Raw genomic sequence first — 26,880 nt, forward strand, 5'->3', positions numbered from 1 at the left:
GAGTACCTAAACAATACTGACAGACAATAATTATCGTTAACTTTTAAGTTCAACCTACTCTCGTTAACTCCGCGAAAACATATTTTATGTATGTGTCCCGTGCAGGGGCATACGCAGGAATTTTTCAAAGGGGGGTCCAAATTTTTTAACATGTAAAAATATTATACAGTCAGTGGTTTACACCTTATACATTTTAAATTATGTCAATCCAAGGGGGGACCTAACCTTAGGGAGGACCCCCCCCTCTTGGGTACGCCACTGGTCCCGTGTATGTGTAAAAAATGATTAATTTTAATTTATGCCTATGAAAACACACTACGAACAATAATCTATGAATACTGAATAATATTGATATGATTGCATCACAAATTACAAAATAGAAAAATAATAGAATACAATTTACATTATAATTTACGATGAACATCGAACCCACTTTATCATCAGTGCCATAAATCATAATCGTAAAAATGTGTTAAATATTAATTATGCAATTGCCAATAATACGGATTAAGATATACATAATATTATTTGGCCTATAGACATAATGTATTTTGTCTATGATTTGGCCAATATTGTTCTGTGACATTATTATCAATAATTATGCGGCAGCTGAGTAAGTAATTAAAGTAAGTTGTCCACGACAACTGTCTATATACAATCAAATTACTGATAACCTCCAGGGGCTCCGACTGATGATCTAGAATGTCTTTGATACATGACGTTCGTTATCGTTAAATTGCCCTTATCATTTTACGGTTTTTTATTTTTGCTTTTTGGTTCCAAATCAACTATAAAGTATAAACGTCATTACTCATTATTTATTACTACCTACTCATAAGTTTTTTCGTTATCCACTTGTTCTCAGTGCTTTACCGCTGTTGGTCGTCTGGCTTTTTTGTCAATCGTTGTTTGTTAAGGCATTAGTCATATTACGGTTGGCGGTTGCGATATGACTATATTTATAGCAACAGACTGACGACTGTCGTAGTGCCTAGACGTGCTCAGTTCTCACAGGCTGCAGCCTTAACATAGAAAACTAATAAAATCCTTAGACCTACGTTCAATGTCAAGAAGGTGTATTTGGTGGAATACTTAATCGCCAAAGATGGGCAGCATACTCGCGCGATTTAAAGTAAGTCTTGAAAATATTTAACTGGCTTTATATTACAGAACACATTAAGTACACAATACTTAAAAATACTTAAATACAATACTCTTTTCTGCTTCTGAACCAACTTAATTGTAATATGTACTTAGGCATTGTAATAAAATTATTCTAAATAATAATTTCATCTATGCAAAGCAAAGTATAAAATATACAAAGTTAAGTATTTGATTTTTTGCCACAGGTGTTTCTTCTTTCTTCAATTCAATTGATACTTGCACAATTTTTTTTTTTATAAGCAACTCATAAATTGTAGTAAAAAACATACTTTGATCTACTTTATTGATAATTAATTATGATGATTTGTTACTACTTCTGTGATGAATAAGTAGTGGATATGACAATCAAAACACCATATATTACACCATTATATAACACCACTAACTTGGTACCTATTCATTATTTTTTGAATGATTTACCTATAGTTCTTGTTTGTAGCTGATATAATAAATGATTAAATATGAATCGTTGGGATCATTTTTTATACCTTTTACTTACGTATGTTTTACACATATATTTTTACATAAAATAAAATACAGAAGTTATAGCACTATATTTATGTTTAATAAGTGTTTTTGTTTGTTGTAGAAAAAAAAAGATACAAAAGCAGTTTTGGAATCCTTAGAAGATGTAAGTTAAATATTATAATAATTTGTGCAATTTAATACTAAAAATGAGCATCAGTATGTTTATTTAATATTTACACTTTAAAATATTGTTACAGGAAATTATGTACATCGAAAATATGACTTCAAATACTTCACCAATAAATTATTATAAAATAGTGTTCCATTCAGCTCTTATGTATGGATTTATTTGTATACTTTATTACTTTGGTATAATTCCTTATGAATTGTTTAAAAATAACTATATCATGGCTGTTTTTGCAGCATACCCAATCATGTAAGATTTTATTTCAATAATTTAAATATGTGGTAGGTTCTAATATCAATTATTATTTCAGAGCTCTATACTATTATAAATTTGATGTTTGGTATTATAATCGAAAAATAGTAACATATAAAAAAAAATTAATAGAATTAAAATCTGTAAAGAAAAAACTACTTGATGAGGTAATGGAAAAAGAAACATTTAAAGTAGCAAAAGAAATTTTAGAAAAATATGCTCCACATCAACTTCAATCCATGACTTCTCAAAACTTTGTAAGTATATCTGAATTGTATTTTATTCATATTCATTATGTTAGATAGTATTTTGGATTTAGATGAACCAAAGAGCACTTCCATCTGCAAGCAATAGGCCACCCTATGCTTCTTCTGGTAGGCCACTGGTTAGGGCACCGAATATGGGTCAACCACCATCAATAATGCCGTCAGCAGTTAAGCCAAGTGAGAATTATTTAATTGTACTGTTACATATTTTTGAATTATTAAATAAAAACCATCTTACTCAGGGTTAACTCTTCCAAGACCAGTACTTTCAAGGGACCGTACAATATTTGATCGTTTAGCTGATAAAGTTCTTGGCGATGGACCTCAAAATCGATATGCATTAATTTGTAGAACATGTGGTTCTCATAATGGAATGGCTCGGAAAGAAGAATTCGACTTCTTAGGTATGAATAATAAACTTCATAAATTATACTTATTACTAAAACAGAATTTTACATGTTTATTCTATTACAAACATTTTACTGTTAACATTAGTTCCACGTATTATAATTGTGTATATGTGTACCTATATATAAAGTATGTTAATATTTTCATTGGTCTTTGCATGGAAATACATTATTCATTAAATAGATACTTATTTGAATTTGATTGAAAAAAAATATTAAATTCTATGTACATCTGGCGACTGGCACTTAATGATACCGTAATAGTTTGTTTACATGCATTGTGTTTAGTTCTATTTAAGTTTTCTTTTCATTATATAAACTCAAATGTATTTGTGTTCATTATTACTTAGTAGTAAGTCAAATAGTTATTAAGAAAATAATATTATGAATCTTATGTTGAATAATGTTTGATTTTAGCATACAGATGTGCATATTGTTCTCAGTGGAATCCATCTCTTAAGCCTAGACCTCAATTAGCAATTAGTTATGACAACAGTGCATTAACGCAAAACGGACGTGTTGCATCTACTGAAACTATTGAAGAAATAACTGATGAAATATCAAAAAGTGATTCAGACACAAATGAGAGTGAGCATTCTGAGCATCAACACAAAGATTTAATAATTAGTAAGACTTAATATATATTTATATTATATTATATATTATTCTATTATGTTTTTTAAAACATATATAATATTTTGCTGATTTAGATGATTCGGGTCCCACAATTGAAGAGTTGGTGGATCCACCATCATCATCATCACATAATTCAAATTCTAAAACTGAAGACCAAGTAGAATTAAAAGGTAAATTGTTATGTAAATAAATAGTTAATTAAAGAAGATGTAACTCCCGCATGTACAACTCAATAGTTTTGTAATACAATTGAAACTTTTGAACTTAAATATTAGTATGTTATGACAAAGCAGTGTTAGCACTGAGTGTGTCTGAGACAAAAACAATACATTATGTGGGTAAAGTCTCCACTTTAGTCTGAGGTTCTTATTCTATAAATCCATTTTAAGTAGATGGTTTTTCCTTTTAATTATTATTTTATTAAATGTTTTAGATAACTCTGCATCATTAGCTGAAGAATCATTATAGCGGCACTCACAATAAAATAAAACCAACCATTGTGGGTAGGGGGGTAATAAAATGGTGTTATAATTAATTTAATTTTTTGTTGTTGTTATAAATTTAATGTTTAACAGAGGTTGCAATTAACTCCATTATAATATGGGAATATTTATAAATACATATTCATAACTAATTCTCTAATTTAACATTTGTTCACAACTTAATAATGTATACAGGGTATTTTAATATTATATTTGTATTATATAATCAATCATAAATTAAAATGTTTTTTAAACAACAATGTATTATAGAAGTATTTATTAATACTTTGCTTTTAAGGAAATGTATATGTATTCTGTGACAGAATTTATATCTCCTGGTTGATGTAATACACATGTTTATTTTTTTATTACCGACTGATAAATATAAATATATTGGTTAATGCTGAATGTTGTACGAGTTAATATGTAATTTAATTCAATAAATTGTTTGAAGTATCCAAATAATTAGCTACAACATAAACTTTTAGTACCCGGTGTGTTGACCATTGAGACTATTTACGACTGTTGCTCAGTATGTTTATCAAACAAATTATGCTGTTACTTCCAATAATTAAGGTTTTGTTAATAATTTCAGTATCCTGGAATTTTAGTAATTAAAAAAACCTGGTCAGTAGGTAACGCTCTGCTATGCATAGGTCTCAAAAGAAATACAAAATAAGAAAGAATTACAAAAAATGATTCTGAGCAAAAATGGTCTTGTCAGCCTATAATGTCACTAAATAGAAGTATATTTGTGATATTATTGTGATTAAGGTAATATGTTTTACTATTGGGCACTAGTATTACAGTAGGTAAGATTAATTTTTGCCAAAAAAATTACACTAAAAATGTCATCATGTGTATAAAATATGATAGATTTTAAAGGTTTCAAGTACTCAAGAATAGTATTTTTAAGTTACAATTAAATAACTGAAATCGTTATTCTTTGTTTTAATATGTAATTTCGTTCAAATTTGAACTTAAAATAACTTAAAATAAAAACTATGTTTAAATATTTTTTAGTTACAGTATTTACTTACATGGAATCTTGTTTTTATTTTTAAAGCCTTAGATATAAAAACTGAACATACATTTTAAATTATAAAATAATTTGTAAATTTTGTGAACATTTAAACATTAAATGCTTATAAAAAAAATTTGCATTTGTATTCAGTTTTTAAGATTTTTAACCTAACAAATACAATTTTTATCAAAATATTAATATTTAAAAAAAAATTGAAAATGTCCATAGCTTAAATGACATCGGATTTTGAAAATGTTACCAAGTAAAAAAAACTTTAAAATCAACATTTGGTGTAGAAATGATCATGGATTTACCCTAAACTTTTTTTAATATCTACTAACAAGCTTTAAGAAACTTTATATTACATTTTCAAATTTTTTGACTGAACAAAAAATTTGTATTGAGGTTAATTTTCAAAAAACTAATACCAATCTAAAATGTCGTCTGTGTATAAGTACATCAACATGAGTTGAAAATTGAATGGTATACAGTGTATTTCTTTAGAAAAAATTAAACTAATCAACACAATTTTTATAATTTTAATAATTTCTATTATTTATTTGGGTAAAAAATGTCTAATAACTATCTAATAAATCTTTTCTTAGTAAATTATACATTTACATCTATTCAATGTTAATTAACTCCTCAAAGTTTAATTTAAATGATTTAATGTCTGCAAGCCTACAGATACAAAAAAAATGCTTGAAATTTCATAATAATTCATAAAATTCTAGGGTGATTGTTGAATAATTCAATAATTTTAATCGTAACTTTAACTCGTTATCATTTAATCAATTTTGATTTTAGAGGTATGGTGAAAAGGACCAAATTGACTTAAAAAAATTTGATCTATCGGAATTTGGTATTTAAAACACCTGTTGCCATTTAAAAAATGCAAGTCGTGTTGCGCATGCACACACTGAAAGATTTAAAAATGTTAAAATCATTAAGAAATGTGTATTTATGTATTCCCTATCTCCTACCGAAAACTGGATATGAATCTGATGTCACTGGACAGAATTATTTAGTGTTACCTTTAAAAAGAAACACACTGTAAAGAAAATGCTAATATAAACATTCAGTGAACATTTCATGTCTACAGTAATTTTTTTAGGATAAGACAATTTGATTTTGTGTAAAATTTCTGGTTTTTCCCTAATTTTTTTTTTTGTTCGTGTAGGCGCTTTTGAAAACTACTGGGAATTTAAAATTTTGATCTTCCAATGCACCAAATAGGGAAAAGATCATGAAGTTGAATATGAAACCATTTTTTCGATTACTTTCGTGTACACAGACAAAAAAAATCTAAAATATACATTATTCTTATACACTTGTGAGTTGTGACCTTTATAGTGGCAACTGACAAGTATTAAGTGTACCATGATATTATTGTTTTTTTTTTGAAAACAAAGTAAAATAATTCAATATTCCAATTTGATACCTAAAAATCAACCACAAGTACCAAAGTTGTTGAGCTAGTATGAATACTGTAGCTGTACAAATTGATATGACGTAACATCTGATTTTTTTTTTAAATTTAGAATGGAAATTAGTTCTGATAGTCATTGCATGAACATAAATGCATGCAATCCTCTTAATATTATTCTAATCTCTATTTTGTTAACATTTAAAATAAGACATCTTATATAATTTAAAATAAAAAATAAAAAATGTACAATTAATAAATATTGAAATTATATTCATTTATTATTTAAAAACTTAATAATGATATAAGTAATAACATTTTACAATAATGTTTCTATATTTATTAACAATAAAAATAAATAATACAAGAATATGAGTAACAATAAATTAATTAATTTAACAAACTGAATTGGCTTGTAACTATGGTAGCCAAACTTTAATTATATTCAATTTAACAGTCAATATTTAGCGGTTATTTATCTAATTGGCCCAAAACCAGGAATGTTTAGTAAACTAAATTGTTGTTAATTAAGATATCAATATTCATAACTAAATTAACAATTAAAAATGATGTGTTATTTAAAAACGAATGTATTATTAAATAAAAAATATGAGATACAATGATTGATGAAAATGTAATGTAATGAAATGTAAAATAATTGCCTACATATTTAGACTGGGATAAAGTTAAAATTATAATATCAAAATAGGTGACTGTGGGGGTGGTGGAGGAGCTTCCATTGGTGGAGGTCCAATATCACATTCACTTGATGGTAAAGGTGATGTAATGTTTTCATAGGAATGTAATTCAAATCTATAACAGAAACATAAAACTTGTTATTAAAATATAAATCAAAAGGCATAATACTCATATAAGCTTAGAACAAGTCATAATATTAATATTAAAAATAATAATAGGAAAATAGCTTGAGAGTTGTGACATGTTTATAAATTTAAATAAATGTTATGATTATTAATTGTATATAACAATACATGGCAGCACGAAGAACATTTTTTTTTGAGAGAGGCAAAGAGAATTATTTATACCTATCACCAACACCCCCTTATTTGATTTATTTTACTTATTCCAACCAAATTTATCATTAATTTATAAAAAGGTATTTTTTAATATTTTGAATAGGTTCAATTATCTCATTGTAGATAGTAGAAAAGTAATATAATAATTATTCTTATTTGTTTTTATACTTCATTTAACTCAACTCTATCACTCTTATTCAGATTATAGTTGATTACCTTAAACTCACTGATCTACTGTCATAAGCATCTGAACATCCCATAATACACCTAATCACCAATTTTAGTCGAGGCACAGAGTTCAAGAAAAACTGCATTTACCATGTAACTGATAAATGACAATATATCCCTATTTTTCTAACAGGTACAATAAAATTAATAATCTATTTAGTATTTAATCTGTTTAATTTTTAAACTAAGTTTAATATTTATAGTTATGTTAATATTATTTAAGAAAGTTCATAAAGATTAAAAAAAAAATACTCAACAATTAAATTCTATAGATATATGTACACTTATCAAATTCAGTAAGAAATATAGTAAAGATTATAGGGGAAACACAAATAAAACAATAGAATTATATTATAATATTAAATACTCTTTACAATATTCTATGATTATATACAATAACAACTACATATTTTTTTTTAATTTCATATTTAATTATGTTTTTAATTAATTGTTTGGTGAATAAATAAATAAACTTAATATCTTCACAAATTTTCTAGTATTTAAAAATAAAGTTGAATTAATATTTGATTTAAATTGAATATAAATTCATATGTATACTTATTTTTAAAATCATTATACTTGGGCACTAGGAACTATTTTTTAGGAATTATTATTTTTCTAATGAGTAAAAAGTTAGATTTTAGCACCAAAATGGAGGTAATTCATTTCAATAACTTAGATAAAATTAATCCAAATATACTTACACGTTAGAAGTAGGTGAATTAGGACACGAATCTATATTAGTCACTATTGCCTGTGTTTCTGTATGCGGTTTTCCAGGGTCATAACCAAGGAGTTCAACAACATTTGATTTGTCTAGAGTAGGAGAAACTAAAGGTGAATCGGTCGTAGGATAGGTGTTGCATGTAATAGCATTTTTTAAGACCCTTTGAGCTGTACAGGGGTTTAAAGTTGGCACATTTTCTTCACCTACAACTGTTGCTAGTTCATCCGTATACTTTATGTTCAAGTATTCACGACCAAACATTTCAATTTTCTAAATATAATAAATTATTTTTAAAAAAAACTCATCATTCTACTCAACAAAAAAACCAAGTTTTGTATTTAAATACTAACCTTTTCAGCTGATATTCTTGAACATACTGATTGTACGTAGTGATTTATAGCTGTATATATGAACTGATATTGTGCTTCAGATTGTACAAGTCCAGGGCGAAATGATCTTACCAGATGAGTGGTGCGTTGAATATCCAACTCACAATCAAGACCTAACATAAATAAATAATTTTAATACATTTTACTGTTATTTAAAAGTCTTAACACATACCTTTTCGGTTTATTAGACCAATAAGAATGTCAAGAACAACAAATGTACCAGTTCTCCCAATTCCAGCACTACAATGTACAGTTAGAGGGTGTGTAACATCCGAGTGAGCTTCTATTTCGAACTGGCGAGCATTAACTACAAACTGTAAGTCAAGAAGCGACCCTGCATCAGAAGGAACTCCATGATCCGGCCATCCCTAAAATTTTGTTGATTTTTGAAAAGAAATAATTTAAGTGACAGTATTATATTTGAGAGGCAAGTGTAGCAGGAAATGAGACAAGAAACCATCCATAACAGTGATTCTTATTCTTTATGGAACAACTCAAATTAGATACCTATTCAATTTTTGTTTGGAAAAGTATTTTTTTTGCATATAAACAAGCGGTATGGCTTATTAGCAACTGAAAAACTGAATACATCCAGATTGAAAATCACTAATCTATAAGATAAGCTATTTTTTTGTAAACAAAAAAGTTGACGTCTAAATGGGAAAAACTATTAAAAGCTAAAGTGCATATTAGTAGTAGGTCATCAGTAGGGTTCGGGACTTCTTGCATTTGCATGATTTTTTGTAGTGGTCGTAGTCTAATCTAAGTGAATTATAAATATGTTTTATAAAATGACGAAATTAAATACTAAGTTTGAATTAGCAGATTTTTGCATATTTCGTCATATTTTAAGAAAAGCGCATATTTTAGCAATTTTAACATATTTGGGCATATTTCACATTTTTATATTTTTATAAACGTAAAATTGTCAGGAAAAATCATAATTGGATGGTCATAGTCTTTTGTATCTAACACGTACGTCTGTTTACGACGATAGTCTCTTTATCGCTTAATAACCAACCTTTTTATCGACAATAGTATAGTTGTGGTAAAACCTAATGAATCCTAGGTTGATACAGATGGAGATGGGTAACCCATGTAAAAATTATTTTTATTATATTAAGTACCTACATAATTTTTAAATTTTTATTTTTATAATAATAGTTTATAATGTACCTTATGCACTTTTTAAAAACAAAATAAAAAATTAGCTGCATATTTTAAAGCATATTTTGACGATTTTGACTGCATATTTGCATACATATTTTGATAATTTTAAGTGCAAGAAGGTCCCGAACCCTAGTCTTCAGCATCTATTAAAAGTATTAACATGTAATATTTATTACCGTATAATGGTATTGAAGTACTCTTCTATGTCTGTAATTTGAAAGACTGACATTAAACATTCTCACAACCATGTCTTGTTGGTGGGCATACTCTCCAAGATTTTCAACTGTGATTCTGCCGTACTCACACGACTGACCTAGATCTGGCCAATACTTCATACATTTCTCCTAAAAATTAAAATTAATTTTTATAATTCATAAATATTATTTAAAACAATACAATACTAATGGTTATATACTTTAGACTTTTCAAACAATTTTGTAATCATAACAATAATGCGGGAATCTTCTTGCCATATCATTCTCCAAAAGTCATCAACTGTATTACGTAGACAACCTTGAGTCACAATGTAATTACGTGTTTCATATTTTTCGGCCAAAATAAATGGTTCAAGCTTAAAAAATAATATATAGTTATTTTAAAAATCTATTTGAAGAAAAGTAAAATAATTACTTTGATCATGTTTGCATTGATATAGTCTCCACCCGGTAAACTTTTATCGAAACATTTTAATACAATTCTAGAATGGTCATCTAAAACAGTTATAAATAATAGTAATCATATCATTATTATGACTTATTACCAAAACAAACATACATGGTAAAATGTTACGATATCGATTCTTAGATTTATTTTCTAATAAAAAACCAATATCTTTTGTTGAATCTCGTTTTGTTTCCCATTGTTGTAGCACATCAAATTCTTCCCAAAACCCACCAGTTCCAAATGCATAATGTTGATATTTTTGATGCTATAACATAAGATTAACAAATATTTATTATTCATCGTTATTAAAAAGCCATCAAGTAACCTGCTCTTCTGTACAGTAGGTATATTGAGTATCTTATCATTAAGTTAGGATCATTATATTTTATTTTCCTTTAGTCCGGACAAACATTGTAACTAACAATTATATTGGAAGTTTTTTTATATTTTTTTTTAACAAAAATACCACACACAATGGTCAGCATTCACAGAAAACCAGTGTATGTATTTGTCAATATTGGTCCATCATTAAAGTTTGGATGCTATAGCTCAATAGAACATTAAAAAAAGCACTTAGACAAAGCAAAAACGCAATCAAAACCCTAGACAAAAGCACAATTTTTTTTAAAACTTGTTATTTTATAATTAATTGTATTTAATACATATCCTACATATCTTATCGGATACTGTGATTGTTACACATTAGTAAGTAACATTTACAAAAAAAAATAATTTTTTGAGAACTTACGTACTGACAACATAGTATGAAGTAAATTTGTTAATAATTATTTTTTTATTTATTTGTTCACCTAGAGTCATGTTTGACCAATAGAAAAAAAGGAAATACCTACAACATCCAAACTCTAGCCACCACCAAGCCAAGAAAATGATTTAAAAAAAAAAGAAATTAAGAAGTTTCCTCCTAAGTAAAATTAATACGATGAGCGTTCCCAGTGGAACGGCTATACGGGGAACTTGTGATCTCTGGAATTATCAACCTGTTTGCTTTTAGTCAAACAAATTATCTATATGTTTATCATTCATCTCTATTACTTTTACTCGCTTCACTCAGAAAATATCAAGGGATACGCATGTTCAAGAGATGAAAGTACAATCATAATATAACTCACCTTCAATTTAAATACACGATCAACGATTCCAGCAATACTTATTCTTGTTACATTAACTGGATTCATTAAATGCATTACGGATCCATTATGATCAACCATCGGATTAAAGCTGTAGTATTTCATCAAATCATTTAGCGACAAGAATTCTTCTCCACCACCAATATCATACTTTTCTCCCTAAAAATTGTATAATATTAAATTTTGAATACAGTTTCATAATTTATTATAAAATAAAATAAATATACTATTTTATAATTATTAATTTCTTTTTAAAAGACTAAAATAAAAGTTAATAGATTCAACATTACTATGGTTTAGTTTTTAAATAATAGGTATCTGATTAATCTTTATGATAAAAATAATTAAGTTCATAAAATATTATTATTTCAGTTAGTTTCTGGGCTCTATTATAAATACTAAATAATTATTATTATAACCAATATAAGTTACATATTCTTTACATTATTATTGATTCTTATATTTAAAGTGTTTTACATACACATTATTACATATTAATACTTACATTAAATCTAATTTTAATTTCAGCCACTTTATCATCAACGTTAACAGTCAACACATAATTTCCAGGATCAGATTGTGATTCTCGTACTAAATAGCTACCAGGACGTCCTTTTTCTAAAATCAAATACTCTGCTTCTTTTCTGGACATTTGACCATGAAACCATCTTTCATTGGTTGGCTCGGGTGAACCAATTGGTATTAATAGAGGTAGTGGTATGCCACCTTGTTCTTTGAGTACCCGTGGATGAGTCATATAATGTTCAACGAGATTTGTCAATGTATTAAATTTTTCACCACCATTGAGATCAAAAAGCTCACCATCATTATGAATTTTTATATGGTTAACCTTATTGCCATGCCTAAGACAAAAAATTAAATAATGCATGATCTCAAAAATGTAACAGAAATGTTTTATATTTTAATTTACCTAACAGATAAGACAAATTGTCCTTTTCTGCTGTATGATTTCCGAACCAAAAATGATCCTTCGACACCCTCATCTAAAAGTATACGTTGAGTGTCCATGCCATTTAAATGCGAGTGGAACCATCTGATTAAAATGGGCATAAAGAGTAATATTAGAACAATAAAATAAATACATAATAATGAATAAGTAAAAAAGTATGTCTAACCTTCTGGACATTGTGAAGAATTACTACAGAAGCACAATGTGCAAAAATTCTGCTTTTTAATTTACGTGCTGCAAAAATAAATTTAAAAATGAATCATTACAACCGCACAAAGAGTATCGCGACAACACTTGCTGGAACTAGGAATAATTTTTTCGGACGGTTTTCATTTTTATTAAAAACGTTTTTTATAAGTACTCACATAATCTCATAGCCTACAGAAGGCGCTTTGGTGGTTTTGTCAAATTGATCGGAATAATGCGTGAACCAGAAACGATTTCCTACACATTTGGAATATTAATGCGCCGTGTGTCCTTCATTGGAGATGACCATCGCAACAACAACGACGGAACAATCGTCTCGCATAATACGCATAATTAACTAGGAAACGATTGCAAGACGCGAAAAACAATGTACCTGCGGGACCGTGTGTTTAGTGACAATTATCCGAACGGTGAGTAGAGTATTATTATAATAATAATAATAATAATAAATAAAACGAACGCTATTCAAACGAGGTGTGCGAAAAGAGAAAAAAAAACTGTTACGATCTTACGACGAATATTATTATGAAAATCACAATAATAATAATAAATAATACGTATATTGTTATTATGGGATTGTAAGTAGTTAAAGTGGTAGTGGTATTGCCTACCTATTGACTCGCAAAATAACTTCGCAAAGTTTCGAAACTAGATAACATTGATAACACGCAGCGGAACTGCGGAAGGAACTGCATCTCAAGGTCTCCGCAACGGCGCCGCGCCGCCAGACGATTGCGCCCACATATTTATGTGTATATATATGTATAGCACGATTTTATATCCGGAATTATATTATCTCTGATTGCGCTACTCTCTGATTAGCGAATACGGAATAGGTATGCCGCCGTCGCGGGTCACTACCGTTTGTTCCACAAAACCATTGTCCCAAAGTCGATTGGTATAAAATGTATATAATTTGTTCCACGAAACTGTGCTCCTGTCGCTCATTTATCCAAGAAATATTTGTTCCAACGATTAATATTGATCCACAATCAGGGCCGGATTAAGGTTTTTACGGCCCATAGGCTGAAATAAATTTACCGCCTAATTTACATAGGTATCGATATTTTACTAATATCTCAACGTAGTTTCTGGGTCACACCAAAAAAAATTTTGCGCGCCCTTTAAAATTTGACTCTCTAGGCTTTAGCCTATACAGCCTAAGCGGTAATACGGCCCTGTCCACAATATATTTATGTCACTAGCCAATAATTCTTCCAAATCTGCAATTGAATGATAATTTAATTTAATGAATTGGTTGTAGTAATTAGTAATTACTGAGTATTAAGTAGGAATAGTTGTTAAAATACTAGGTGTAACAGTGCAGTGATTGGGGAATGCAAAAAAAAAATTATAATATATCTATATAATATATTGTATAATTGTACCGTTTGTACCTTAATTATAATTATAATTCACGAATTAAGATATCTTAATTCGTGATATAATTTGATAGAAGTGGTGAGAGATCGTGATGTCAGTGAAAACTAATATATTCAACTAGAAGTAAATGAGGAATTATAAATATAAATTGTAACGGCCCGATCACTTATTTCCATGTAATCGAATTAATAAAAAGTATTCATTTTGAATGTACTTCCCAATAAATAGGTAATATAATTTGGATCTCATGGGACCGACCGTTCGTGGCTATTATCATTTATATTTAGCTATAATATTTAACAATACTATTTAAGTGAAGAATAATTCATCTATTATGATTTATACTATAAGTTTACACTATGTATCTATTTTATCTTAAAATAACGATGCGAAATTCTTCGAAATTCTAATATCATATATTGTAACGATTTACAGATCACTGACTCATCGTACTCTTTAATACAAAAAATAAGTGGCAACTATTGGAGCACAATAATTGTATTAATACTTGAATAATATATAATACTATAAATTATAATGATTATGAAGGTGGAGTGGCGAATTCAGTTGCGTATACGCACTAATTGATAAAAAATAAATTAATCATAACTCATAAGGTACCTACATCGAAATACGTGAATATTACGTCTTTGTAAAATGAACGCAGTGCTTTAAAATGTTGAAACAAATAAAATAAAATATCATACATGAAAAGTTGTGCACGGTATGTCGTGCACCAGGCCGTGCTGCAATTGCTGAAGACAACCGTTGTGACGCCGAAAGTCCAAAGCACGGAGCTAGCGACGAAGACTAACATTTCGGTGCTACAGCGGAATCGACGGCGTAACTCGGCACACGGGATCGGACCACTGGACGAAAAACAAAGCTGGGCAGTAACTAGCCAAAGAGTTTAAACTTAAAAGTTACTTTTTTTTTGATTACTTTTAACTTAACTAGTTAAAAAATATATACTTATATGAGGGAAAGTATTTCTCCAAGTGAAAGACTGTATCTGACTTCGAGATACCTTACAACGCCCAGTTGGCCCACAACGTTTGAAGACTTAAAATATTTTTCGGTAATCGGCCATTGCACGTGCCGGTATATAACCTAAGTATAACCCATGGCTAAATAACTTAGTTATTTAGCCGTGGGTATACCCATATGGCCATATTCAATCGTCGTATCTTTATATTTTGAAGCTATATGACATATTGACATTGCGATAGATATATTAATATTGCGATTAATGTTTTGAGGTTTGTCTCGGTTGCAGTTTAACACAAATTTGTATTGACGTGTTTAATTCGGCACGCACAGCGAATATCGGAATATGTACCTAGGCATCTTGTTGCAGTGAGACTGTGAGAGTGTGTCTATTTAAATTTGTATTTCTTCCAAATTCAGATCACTACGTTTCGGTGGTCTAAGTTGTGCGATTAATATGGTTGAAAAGTGAAAACGTATAGAAGTCCAAAATCATTTTGTGCATATGAATAATTCCAGTAAAAAAACAGTTTCACGGATGAGTGCAGCTGCAGAGGAAGCGATTTATCGGTGCACACGAGTTGCGTACCAAGTGAGCTAAACCAACCTTTTTGAACGAATTGTGTCCCGGACCCAATTCATGTTACTTTTTGCTCATTTGCTTTAAAAAATTTTTTAGTGGTTCCCAAATTTATTTTTAATTTTCATAATATTTTTAAATGTTTTAACAAAAATAATTATTGTTAATAATATTAATAATAAAATAATGAAATCACTATTAAAAATTATTTTAACATATTGGCCAATAAATATAAATACAAACAAAATTTAATCAATATGATTATGACTTATAATTTATAGTTTTAAACCTATGATATTATATTTTCATAGTTTCAATTTTTTTTTTTAAACATGTGAATTTGACAATTTCTACCTATGATGATATTATGATTTCACTGATTTCAGTTTCAATTTTTTGTATAACCTGACATTTCTTTGTTATTTCAATATCACTTTAGGAACCACTCAACTATAGATAAAAAGGTAACATGAATTGAGTCCGAGACGCAATTCATTCAAAAAGATTCGTTTACCTGGTCTGGACGTCTGGTACGCAATTCGTGTGCGACCGAAAGTTATTTGAGACTTCATCATTTGATCCTATCTTTTTTAGAACAAAAGACCGTTGGAATAAGCGTTTTGTGGAACTAAAGATATTGTCCACCTAAATTTGTATTTTTATTGTTCCATGATAACCTTAACACGACAAGACCGAACAGAAACGATTGGAAAACTGTTATCATTTAAAAAAAAATATTACATAATAACTAATAAGCAATAATACAGTTTTTAAGTTTTTATGATTATTTATATTTTTCATGATTGTTTTGTTGCTTGTATAAACTATTACGCAAATGGGATACGTTTAGTCTAACATCGTTTTAAAAATATGATTGTTGATATTATTGGACAACATTAGTGTTGTTTGTATTGCAGTCTTCAATCGTGACTATAATGGATTCCAATTCGGAAAACGATTTTCTTGAAGAAGACTATTACTCAGTATTGAACCTGCCAAAGTCTGTTAGTCAATAATAAATACAGTTATATTTTGCAGAATTTTACTAAAGATTTCACAATAATTGTAATACTAAATGTTCTAGGCAACACCAGAAGAGATTACGTATGCTTATCGACGATTAAGTAAGATCTATCATCCTGATAAACATGTGGAGGAAAACAAGAAAAAACAGGCTGAAATATTATTCAACAAAACTCAAAAGGCTTATGAAGGTATATCACCATTGTGTTGGTTTTTGGTTGTTTTTTTTTAAATGTGCATTTATTCTAGTTCTGAAAGACCCACACCAGAGGGCAATCTATGACTGCGTCGGGGTAAAAGGCCTAAAAACTGAAGGATGGGAAATTGTTCATCGAACAAAAACCCCACAAGAAATTCGAGAAGAATATGAAGCGTTAGCAAGGTAGAAAACATAAAGATAAATATAACAATGAACATAACATTATCAACTTAATTCTCTGTCAGGGATCGAGAGGAAAGAATGTTGCGACTTCGAACAAATGCTAGAGGTGTATTTACTGCTAGAATTGATGCTACTGACATCTTTGAACCCAATCAATACTTAGATTTTGATGATGAGTAAGTCTTGCTTAATATCTAACCTTGCTTACTCTCCAAATAAATGTATTGATTAACTAGTTTATTAATTTAGAGACGATAGTTATCTTTATATACCTACCATTGAGGTATCGTCAATGACTATGTCAATGTCTACTGAAGCACCTATTACTTTACGTGACACAATCGTGCTTAGTGGAAATTTATCATCGCGTTCGGGTTCAGGTATACAACCAAATATATATATATATTTAATATAATCCAGTGAATATATAACAACAGGTCTTAAATATTTATTATTTTAAATAACTTTAGTATCTAGTAGCTATAAAAGACTTTTGAGTTCCAATGGATGGGTTAAGTATGATGTTACTGCTGGAAATGGCCTACATGTGGGTGCTAAAGTATTCAAGTAACTATATTTTATTTACATTATTCCGATGCTGCATATAATACATAATATTGACTTTAGAATGATAACAAAAACAATATTTGGAACAGTTGAAGGAAGTTTGAATGATTTATCAAGTGGCATGTTAAAACCTGTTGGCCGAGTATTGTTAGGCACAAGTTTAGGTGCCCGAACTACTGGTTATATATCTCTTGGCGGCCGTTTAACTTCAATCAAACATACTAGTCTATCAACTGAAGTAGAGCATAATACTGAAAGAAGTTACTGTATGTGTAAGCTAGAAATTGGTCTTGCTCCGGCTATAAGTATGTTATATACTTGGAAATTTATCGAACAAGACTTGTTACTAAGAATTTATGCAAGGTATATAGATAAACATAAGTATAAATAAATACATTGTGCACTGTAAATTAAATTTCTTATATTTTCAGAGCTGGTGTTTTGAATTCAAAACTTGAATATGGTGTTGAAAAAAAAGTATCTAAACTAAACACATTTGCAGCTACTGTCCAAATTGATGTGATAAATGGAGTTACACTTAAAATAAAGTAAACTATTAGTTAATTAATATGAGAATGATAATTTATTATATCTAGTAAATGTTCCAATTCAATTTGATTTTAGGTTTGTAAGAGCTAGTCAAACATATATTTTTCCCATTCTTCTAAGTCATGATGTGATTACACCTCCGATATTTTATGCAACTTTTGTACCTATTGTTTCCTGGTTTGTAGCAAAAAATGTTATTTTGGATCCAATCATGAAGGATTATAAGAATAGAAAAATTAACAAACAACGTGAAATTAATAAAAAAAGGTTGGATGTAAAATGATTTTATTGTTTTTTTTTTTACATTCATATTTATTATATTTGTGTTTTTAGAATGGGAGAATTGCGTCAAGAAGCATTGTCAGCCATAAATTTGATGATGGCCACAATGGAAAGAATAGTGAGGGAAGAGACTGAAAAACGTGGATTAATTATTGTATTTGCTAAATATGGTAATGCTGAACTAATAAATCAATCTGGGGAGTCATTTGACGATAATGATACATTACAACCAAATGTTATTGATGTAACAGTTCCATTACAGTGTTTAGTTAAGGATTCACAATTAATACTCCACTCCACTACAAAAGTAATTATTGAAATATTTATTAAAAAATAATGTTTAATCAATAACATTACAAATTATTTTTATTTTGTATACATTAGCATAAACTCAATATACTGTTGATAATATTATCCCATTTGTTGATCTGTCATAACTATTTTATAAATTCTAAGTAAAGAACATTAACTAGCCTTCTATTTATTTATTTATTTTTTATTTATATGAATTTTTTAATTCAATCAAAAAACAATAAAACAAGTAAAGCAGCCTAACTTTAACTTTTTGTTGGCCGGGTCAATTTTATATACTTAATTTATCTCATATTGAGAAAAAATTGTAAAACATTTTGTATGAGGACATTAAATTATTTAATATATCCCGTAAATAAAAAATAATTATATAATTTTTTGAAAATTCATTATTTCATCAAAACTACTGATACTAACCCCAATTTTTTATAAAATATTTTGTAGTGTCATTTACCTGGATTTTATGACCCGTGTATTGGAGAAGACAAAGTATTACTTATTGAATACACACACAGAGATCAAAACTATGAAGTAAAAATTAATGATAATGAAGCTCTACGAATACCAAGACCACATTGTAAGTAAAAATTGGTGTTCATTAATTAATTTGAAAAATACCTTTATGTATAATTATAATATACACATCTTATGATCAACTAATATTCCAATTGCATATTGCGTATCAATAAGTTTTGATGAAAACACTCAGTAAAACTTTATATTTAATAAAAAATAAAAAATATTTTATGTTTTTAACCTTATCAAAATTTAACATTTCCGTTTTGAAACATAATATTGTTTATTGTCTTGGTATCTCTATCCTTAATGTATATAAATGTTTGTTACTAACTAATAAAGCTTATAGAATAAATTATAAATATTTCAAATTAACATACAAAAATAATTGCAATTTACATATAAAACAATCAACTATTAATATAATAATATTTTCAAAGATTGCATAAATAGTTCTAAATGTATGTATATATTTAGAATCTGTTAAAATAATTAAATTACATTCCAATAGAAGTGTTCAGTCATTCAAATCAGACAAATATTTTTCATTATATATAAATCAGATATATCATTAAAATGCACTACCTGTTTCATAAACTATCAAATAATATGGTTAGAGTCAAAAGATAATGTTCATTGTGAGATATTATGTTGATGCTAATATAATATGGTGCCAGTCTGATTTTATGGTTTTTTTATTTCCCATTTACGTACACATTCTTGCGTGTTATCGCTTGTATATTATTTTTAATTTTGTATCAGACATCAGTAGAGTTTTTATTTTTTCGTTGGTATTGTTTTACACGTAACCAAAAATATTAGCTTATATTTAGTTCATATAAAAATTATTTTATTTTCCAAAAAAGCATAAATTATGTACAACACTAAAATGATTAGCCATTCAGGTATATTTTACCTATGTATCTATATTTAATATGAATGGTACATTTTTTTATATATAAACCAACACAATAGTTGTAAATAAACTATTTTATTCTTAAAAAAAGTAATTTTTAAAATATTATATTAATATTTTTTTTTATCAATTCAATTAATAGATTTTAGGTTGAAAAATTCTTATCATTGTATATACAATGTTACCATATATAGTATTTAACTAATTTAAACATAAATTAAAATTTTTTAAATACTTGCATGAAACAAATATATAGGGAACAATAATTAATCGAATAATATAGACAGAAAATTTGTATGTTATATAATATTTTATAAAATAGAATGGTCCCTAAATAGCAAATGTTTTAAAAATAATTAAATATTTTAATGTTCTACATAATAACAAAATTATATTATAATAATTGTATCATTCTTTACTCAAAATAATTTTTATAGTAATTAATGATTTTTATTTTTAGCTGTACTGGTTAGAACTGCTACACCGCCATCTTGATTGAAGAATCAAATAATATATTTAAAAATTAGTTTGATAAACCATTATTATTCACTTTTTGTGTTGAATTTATTGTTAAAATTTGGTACGTTTATTGGTAGATAATAATGAATAAAATTGTTCTATTTACAATTTGTTTTTTTTTGTTAATATATATGTATATATATATTTGACTTGTTAACCAATCCATAGATTATGTCTTATTAAGTATTCTATTTTAAACTATTAAACCTAACAAATGCATTCAGATACCTTAAAAAAATTATTACAATTTAGACATGTATTGTTACCAGAAAGAGGTCTTGCAGTTAGGTTTACTAAATTTGTGCATAAGAATAGTAAAAATAATTTTAATAAAACAAGCTATTATTATGATTACAAAAATAAATTGTTCAATGAAAAAATTTAAATATCCGCTAATATTGCTGTAGCCTGGTAAATAATAAATCTGCCGTTAAATCTTGTTTGTGGTCAGTGATCACCTTGATTTATTTGATAGAAAAGTTCTATCTCCATTAATTTATGTATCTGTAAAGTAATTCAGATTCGGTCTGCCTTAAAAAAAAAAATTGGATACCGCTGCTCTAGACTATTTTATAACAGTATAATATACTTTTATGGTTCTTAGTTAGAAAATATTTATTGAAGAATAATTGTCTTAACTTAAATATTAACTTAATTATCTGAACAGATGAATATTTTACATCATTATTTGAAATACATAATACAAATTGTAAGTATCTTAATGTAAATACAATATTTTTAATCTATACATAATAATAATTACTTGTATGAGTTATCTAAGCAAATAATTATTGGAAATCAATCTTACATATGGATCTAAGCTGAAATTAGATTAGAAGACTTTAAAAACTCATAAATATATTCACCTGTACACCATGGCATTACTTTTGCTGGTGTTATGTGAGACTTCAACAAGTTTTCTAATATGTAACCCGACCTCGGAAAGGCAATATCATTTTTAGTCAATTTCAAAATTGGGCATAAGTCGTTTTGACCATCACCGAAATATAATATTTTATCGTATTTTGTATTGTTATTTAAAACATGTTTCTCCACAATGTCTCCTTTACACATATTTGTAGTACACCTATTGCATTTGTTTTGAACAGCGTAAGGTACAATTTTAATGACACTATCTACAATTGTAGCTGGATTTGTATAAATGCATGAAACAGTATCTGACAACTTATTGTGTTTCAACCAGTTGCAAATAAACAATGTATTTGAATCAGATGCCACTATGATATCAACATTGTTTTCATAAAGCGCTCTCATCAGCTTTGGCATACCATCATTGGGTCTCATTAAGGATACAACATCGATTATTTGTTCAGCTGGAATTTTGATAGTTTTTATTATATCAAATACTCGTTGCATATATTGAGTCCAATTATTTGGGTAATCTTTTCTGTCTGGTACAAGATTGGTAGGATTTATTAAATCAATAGCAACTATATCAGAATTGCCATCAACTATTGTCTGATCAAAGTCGAAAACTGCCAACATATTTTCAAGTTCCTAAAATAATATTGTGTCATTTAGAATTATTTTTAAGAATAAAATAAAGTGGTTTTTATGAATAAATTATAATAGTGATTGTTCTTAGAAAATTCTGTTACCACATAACTAAAAAGTAGAAACACAGTGGGACTTATAGTATAATATTATATTAAAATATAATATAATATGACAATTTATCAAAAAACAACAAGAGTAATGTAAAAAAATTATATATTTATATTTAAAAATTACAAGGGCATATATTTTATGTTTTAGTGTAGCTGACATGCACGTATGGCAATGAGTTGTAACACAATGAATATAGGGGACATAATTTCTGAATAATCCAGATTTGAAATCCCTGCTAGTCTTCTGCAAAGTAACACTTTAAATAAAGACCACACAAACAATAAAGCTGATGACCATACTGTTCTTGTAACAGCTTCTTTGATGTGACCTTCAATGTAGAGACGTATCAAAACAATGACATTAAAGTATGTGCATAGCGCGTCTGCTACAAATAAGGGTGAAAACACAATCCATATATCATAGGAACCGGGTATAGTTGATGCAAAAGCGACATCATCTAATCGTAGTGCCAAGAAAATTGTAAAAACCAACAGGGCAATAAGATGCACCAACATTTCGAAGACCGTCAGCCCCAACCATCTCACCAACTCTTGCAATGCGAATAACATTTTACTTGGTTATTTTTATATGTATAGAAGATAGTGAACGTATTCTCGATTCATAATCATCATCTTCATTCAGTGGCTCCAAAATATCTATAAAAAAAAAAATATATTTAAAATATAGAATAAATTTACTCTGTTTAGCAAGAGAACATGCCTCGGACCAACAAAAATTAGTACTTCTGCACATCCCTGTCAGCGGTTTCAATGAAGAATTGGCATGTTATCTCACAGAACAGAGAGAAATTATGCATGCAATGACCAAACAAAATGTAACTTAAACTTTGCCATACAGCATGTTCTAACACATACCTTTTATATCAGCTGTAGATGTCTGTATATCCAATTTGATTGTATTGTGAAATTTTTCCTGAAGCTTCAAAGCAACGTCAATTGTTGTGTTGATGGCTTTTCCAAGACCATTTAATATTAAAACTGAATTATCTAATTCTAGATGCTTGGCAGCTCGTGTTAAATGACACTAAAAAATTTTAAATTTAATAACTAAAGCCAAATATGTAGAAATTTATAATTTTGAAATTAATAGAAAAATGTAATGTAAAAATAATGATAAACATGACTTATTTTTATTCTGGTTTTTTATTTTAAATTTACACTAATTTAATATAGGTATTATTATATACACACAATTTTAACAAGTAAATAATAATAACTTTACTATAACAATATATTACTATAATATGAAGTACGGACACATAAGTTACAACTATTGTTAACAACAATGGATTTCACAAAATTAAACAGTATGGACAGTATTGCAACTTAAGAGGGATATTTAAAACTCATGCAAATATACAATATTTCATTAAAAAAATAATTTCTTTAGGTACATGATTATAATTTTTAGGTTTGTATACATCAAACTAATAATTTTCACGATTGTTTAAAATCTAAAAAAATATAGAAATTATTGAACAATACTTTATGAATTAACTTTTCAGTTAGTGAGTACTTATCTGGCAAGTATAATAATATGAAAGATCAAGTGTAATTTTAATGTCCAAAAAGCAAAAACCCAAAAGTTACATTTGTGAATTTAGAATTCAAAACAATACAGACTATAGCTAACTACACATGTAAGTCATTCAAAAAATTAAATATTCATCTATCTAATGGTTGTGCGTTGGGTGATAACCGTCGGGTATTATTGTTTGTAATAATCTTCTTACGACTTAACATATTAACTGCTTAAGTACTCAGTACCTTAGTACATACTATAAATTATAATATATAATTACCTGCACAGGTGTTTTTGATGAAACAAATAGTTCTTTCACCAAAACCGATTCTGATGTCGATAAGGAGGACATGGAAAATTATTTTATGAGTTGTAAGTTCTAGAATTTATTTTAATTTAGTTTAATTTTTTAACTATTTGATCATAACTCATAAGGGTCTGCCACCTAGCGAATGTTGAATAACTTGAAAAGTGCAACTATGAATATTAATAGGCGATGGTTGGTTTTACAGCGGTTTACTGGTTTATCAAGCCCACAGATAAAGATAGTAACTGATGCTGATCGTCTGATCACGATTCACGAGTTTCTTACACGCTTTTTCATTCACAGCTGTTTAAAATGTCTTTAATCGGATACCTAATTGATAAGATGATAACGTTTAGAGACCAACAACACTATTTAGTAACTACTACCACAGGGCACAGAATAACTTCTATATTTTATTTTGTGCTAATACTGAGGGCTGACTACAAATATAATAGGTAAGTACAGTATATTTCTATGGTACTGATTACTGACAAGTACGATCAGTACTAATCACAGATGTATAAAGTTACTTTATATATCTGTGGTACTAATCGTAGAATTAGAACACACGGATTCGGCGTTGTAAGTTTGTTTTTTGTTATCTGAAATTTATAGGTACGTGTGTTTGTCTGACCATTGAAATTCATCACTCGAAACCATGAGCGGTTTAAGTTTGTTGAAAAAAACCGTTCCCAGGAATGTGTGCTGCATATTAAAACAGATTCGACCTCTGCATGTGTCGTCAGCACTGACCAAATCAGTAGCTCCAAGGGAATCACTGAACTCCGAGTATGTACGACTTAAATTTTAGTAATGACCGTGACTTGTATGATTCGTAAAACGTTCCATCTGGTAAGCCTCCAGACATCTGTGGTGGTTTTGTAGCCAAATCTTTCCTAAACCTACCTTACTACCAATTAGGTTTAATAGTACTTAAATTGACATTAACAAAAAGAAAAAAAAGAAAAATAAAAATAAAAATAGAATTGTATATAATATGACAAAGATAATGATAGAATATGTATCGGTATGAGTTAAGGCACTGATACCGTGACCGGTTGTAAGTGATTAAGAACAGAGGTTAATAGAATGAGTTTTAGTATTTAAATGTATGAATTATTCCCAAATGCCATAATACGATCCCCAAATAGTGGAATGTGTTGCTTTGTTTTGAAGATTAAAAAAATGTATTTCATACTTAATACCGTTGAGACAAGTAAAATATAAATAAAATTAAACCTACCTTTTTTTTTTTTTTAAATGTTTGTTAGTGCCTAGGTACTTAATAAATTATTAAATATATTAAATATTATAATTACTTAATTTTTTAATTATTAAATATATTATATTAAATTATAAATCGTACTATTTCATCATTATTCTTAAGTTCTAGTTGGTAGGTATAATGTAATTATTGTATATTTATTGATTTGTTTTAGCTATGTATTAGATTTAAACTATGATTTCCATTATCGTGATCAAATACCTTTTGGCGCAAAAGATAAGAGGAATAATACCATTGCCGATGTTTCAATGGGAATAGTTTTGGCATTTGTTTTGTATAAATGTTACTCTGAACCTGAACATTTGCTTGTATGTATATCTAACATGACATGGTGTTTCTTTTTAATATATTTATATACGTGAATTGTATTTTTATAGGGAGATTTTCCATTTCCTGATTACTCAGAGTGGACTGATGAAGAATTGGGAGTACCGCCAGTTGAATAATTATATATTATTTATTCAGTTAAATTTAGTATACATATGATCCAGAAAAATAATCTATGAAAAAGTGAATAATCCAAAAATAAATATTACATTGATCGTTAATTGTTGTATGATTTTAAATAAAAATACCTGTAACAAATTATTAGATAAAATTTATGTTACATTGTATAATATAGTCTGTCGTAATCTGAATTACTTATTGGCTATTGATCATAAAGATTTAGTTTAGATCAACTTGATGACAAATTCACAATGGTATCTAATTAATTTATATTCTGGCTCACAAGGTTATTTTACCTAAGATTTTCAAATAATTATAACAAAGTATGGAGGGGCTGTGAAAAATTCAAAAATAATTTTGCTGACATATTTAGTACAAATAATATTTTTTTTTACAATAACAATATATTATAATTTATCTTTATAATAATATCTTGGATAATTGTATTTGATCCAATTTATTTTGGTCAAACAATAATTTAGACATTGGCTATAATATTGTCAGCTGAAATGTGGTTCTGCTAAAATACAAAACATGTAAAATTCAAAAAATGGCTAAAATGCAAGTTAGACACTATATATTGAGCATTTTTATGCACTACCCTACAGAGCAGATCATTATTAATTTTGGGGCATGGAACCAAGTTTCGTAGTGATGATTGAAAATAACTAAATTGTTTGGCTTCCCTTGCCACCAAGGTCCATAGTTCTAATTAGTAATTTCTTCCTGTGTTCACTCTAAATAATTGTATTATAATTTATATTATATAAAAGTACCTACTTTTCTACAATAAACTAGGTATA

General features: G+C 28.0%; 6 protein-coding genes across 7 annotated transcripts; 3 read left to right on the plus strand and 3 right to left on the minus strand.

Moving 5' to 3' along the window:
• The first annotated feature begins 770 nt into the window (after positions 1-770).
• On the plus strand, positions 771-4,327 carry LOC111039262 (protein lunapark). The gene is made up of 9 exons (XM_022322681.1): positions 771-1,132; positions 1,754-1,795; positions 1,890-2,068; positions 2,130-2,328; positions 2,391-2,514; positions 2,580-2,741; positions 3,162-3,371; positions 3,455-3,550; positions 3,814-4,327. Exons 1-9 carry the CDS (start codon positions 1,106-1,108, stop codon positions 3,846-3,848), a joined length of 1,074 nt encoding a protein of 357 aa, XP_022178373.1. The 5' UTR covers positions 771-1,105; the 3' UTR covers positions 3,849-4,327.
• A 2,367-nt stretch (positions 4,328-6,694) lies between these two features.
• LOC111039254 (tyrosine-protein phosphatase corkscrew-like) lies at positions 6,695-13,532 on the minus strand. Its single transcript, XM_022322666.1, has 13 exons — positions 13,010-13,532; positions 12,811-12,878; positions 12,606-12,728; positions 12,180-12,537; positions 11,657-11,833; positions 10,638-10,791; positions 10,494-10,573; positions 10,279-10,434; positions 10,040-10,207; positions 8,866-9,061; positions 8,655-8,806; positions 8,282-8,574; positions 6,695-7,125 (listed from the first exon to the last, which is right to left on the minus strand). Exons 2-13 carry the CDS (start codon positions 12,819-12,821, stop codon positions 7,005-7,007), a joined length of 1,989 nt encoding a protein of 662 aa, XP_022178358.1. The 5' UTR covers positions 12,822-12,878; positions 13,010-13,532; the 3' UTR covers positions 6,695-7,004.
• Positions 13,533-16,527: 2,995 nt separating this feature from the next.
• On the plus strand, positions 16,528-20,948 carry LOC111039248 (dnaJ homolog subfamily C member 11). Its single transcript, XM_022322653.1, has 12 exons — positions 16,528-16,805; positions 16,886-17,015; positions 17,074-17,206; positions 17,269-17,382; positions 17,456-17,586; positions 17,677-17,773; positions 17,834-18,136; positions 18,205-18,321; positions 18,398-18,589; positions 18,656-18,911; positions 19,361-19,493; positions 20,809-20,948. Exons 1-12 carry the CDS (start codon positions 16,737-16,739, stop codon positions 20,841-20,843), a joined length of 1,710 nt encoding a protein of 569 aa, XP_022178345.1. The 5' UTR covers positions 16,528-16,736; the 3' UTR covers positions 20,844-20,948.
• A 121-nt stretch (positions 20,949-21,069) lies between these two features.
• LOC111039249 (probable phosphatase phospho2) lies at positions 21,070-24,602 on the minus strand. Of its 2 annotated transcripts, XM_022322656.1 has the most exons (3): positions 24,319-24,602; positions 21,734-22,385; positions 21,070-21,371 (listed from the first exon to the last, which is right to left on the minus strand). In XM_022322656.1, the coding sequence occupies exons 1-3, from the start codon at positions 24,388-24,390 to the stop codon at positions 21,364-21,366; spliced, it is 732 nt and encodes a 243-aa protein (XP_022178348.1). In that variant the 5' UTR covers positions 24,391-24,602; the 3' UTR covers positions 21,070-21,363. The 2 variants fall into 2 exon arrangements, with proteins under 2 accessions (XP_022178348.1, XP_022178347.1); XM_022322655.1 differs by lacking the exon at positions 21,070-21,371 and having other exon boundaries at positions 21,554-22,385.
• On the minus strand, positions 22,582-23,486 carry LOC111039250 (transmembrane protein 203). The gene is made up of 2 exons (XM_022322657.1): positions 23,372-23,486; positions 22,582-23,152 (listed from the first exon to the last, which is right to left on the minus strand). Exon 2 carries the CDS (start codon positions 23,063-23,065, stop codon positions 22,640-22,642), a length of 426 nt encoding a protein of 141 aa, XP_022178349.1. The 5' UTR covers positions 23,066-23,152; positions 23,372-23,486; the 3' UTR covers positions 22,582-22,639.
• Positions 24,603-24,678: 76 nt separating the features above from the next.
• LOC111039251 lies at positions 24,679-26,178 on the plus strand. Its single transcript, XM_022322658.1, has 4 exons — positions 24,679-24,800; positions 24,961-25,134; positions 25,785-25,938; positions 26,008-26,178. Exons 2-4 carry the CDS (start codon positions 25,004-25,006, stop codon positions 26,074-26,076), a joined length of 354 nt encoding a protein of 117 aa, XP_022178350.1. The 5' UTR covers positions 24,679-24,800; positions 24,961-25,003; the 3' UTR covers positions 26,077-26,178.
• The last annotated feature ends 702 nt before the right edge of the window (positions 26,179-26,880 follow it).

The sequence above is a fragment of the Myzus persicae genome, unplaced genomic scaffold, assembly GCF_001856785.1.
Source record: "Myzus persicae strain clone G006 unplaced genomic scaffold, MPER_G0061.0, whole genome shotgun sequence".
Taxonomy (NCBI): Eukaryota; Metazoa; Arthropoda; class Insecta; order Hemiptera; family Aphididae; genus Myzus; species Myzus persicae.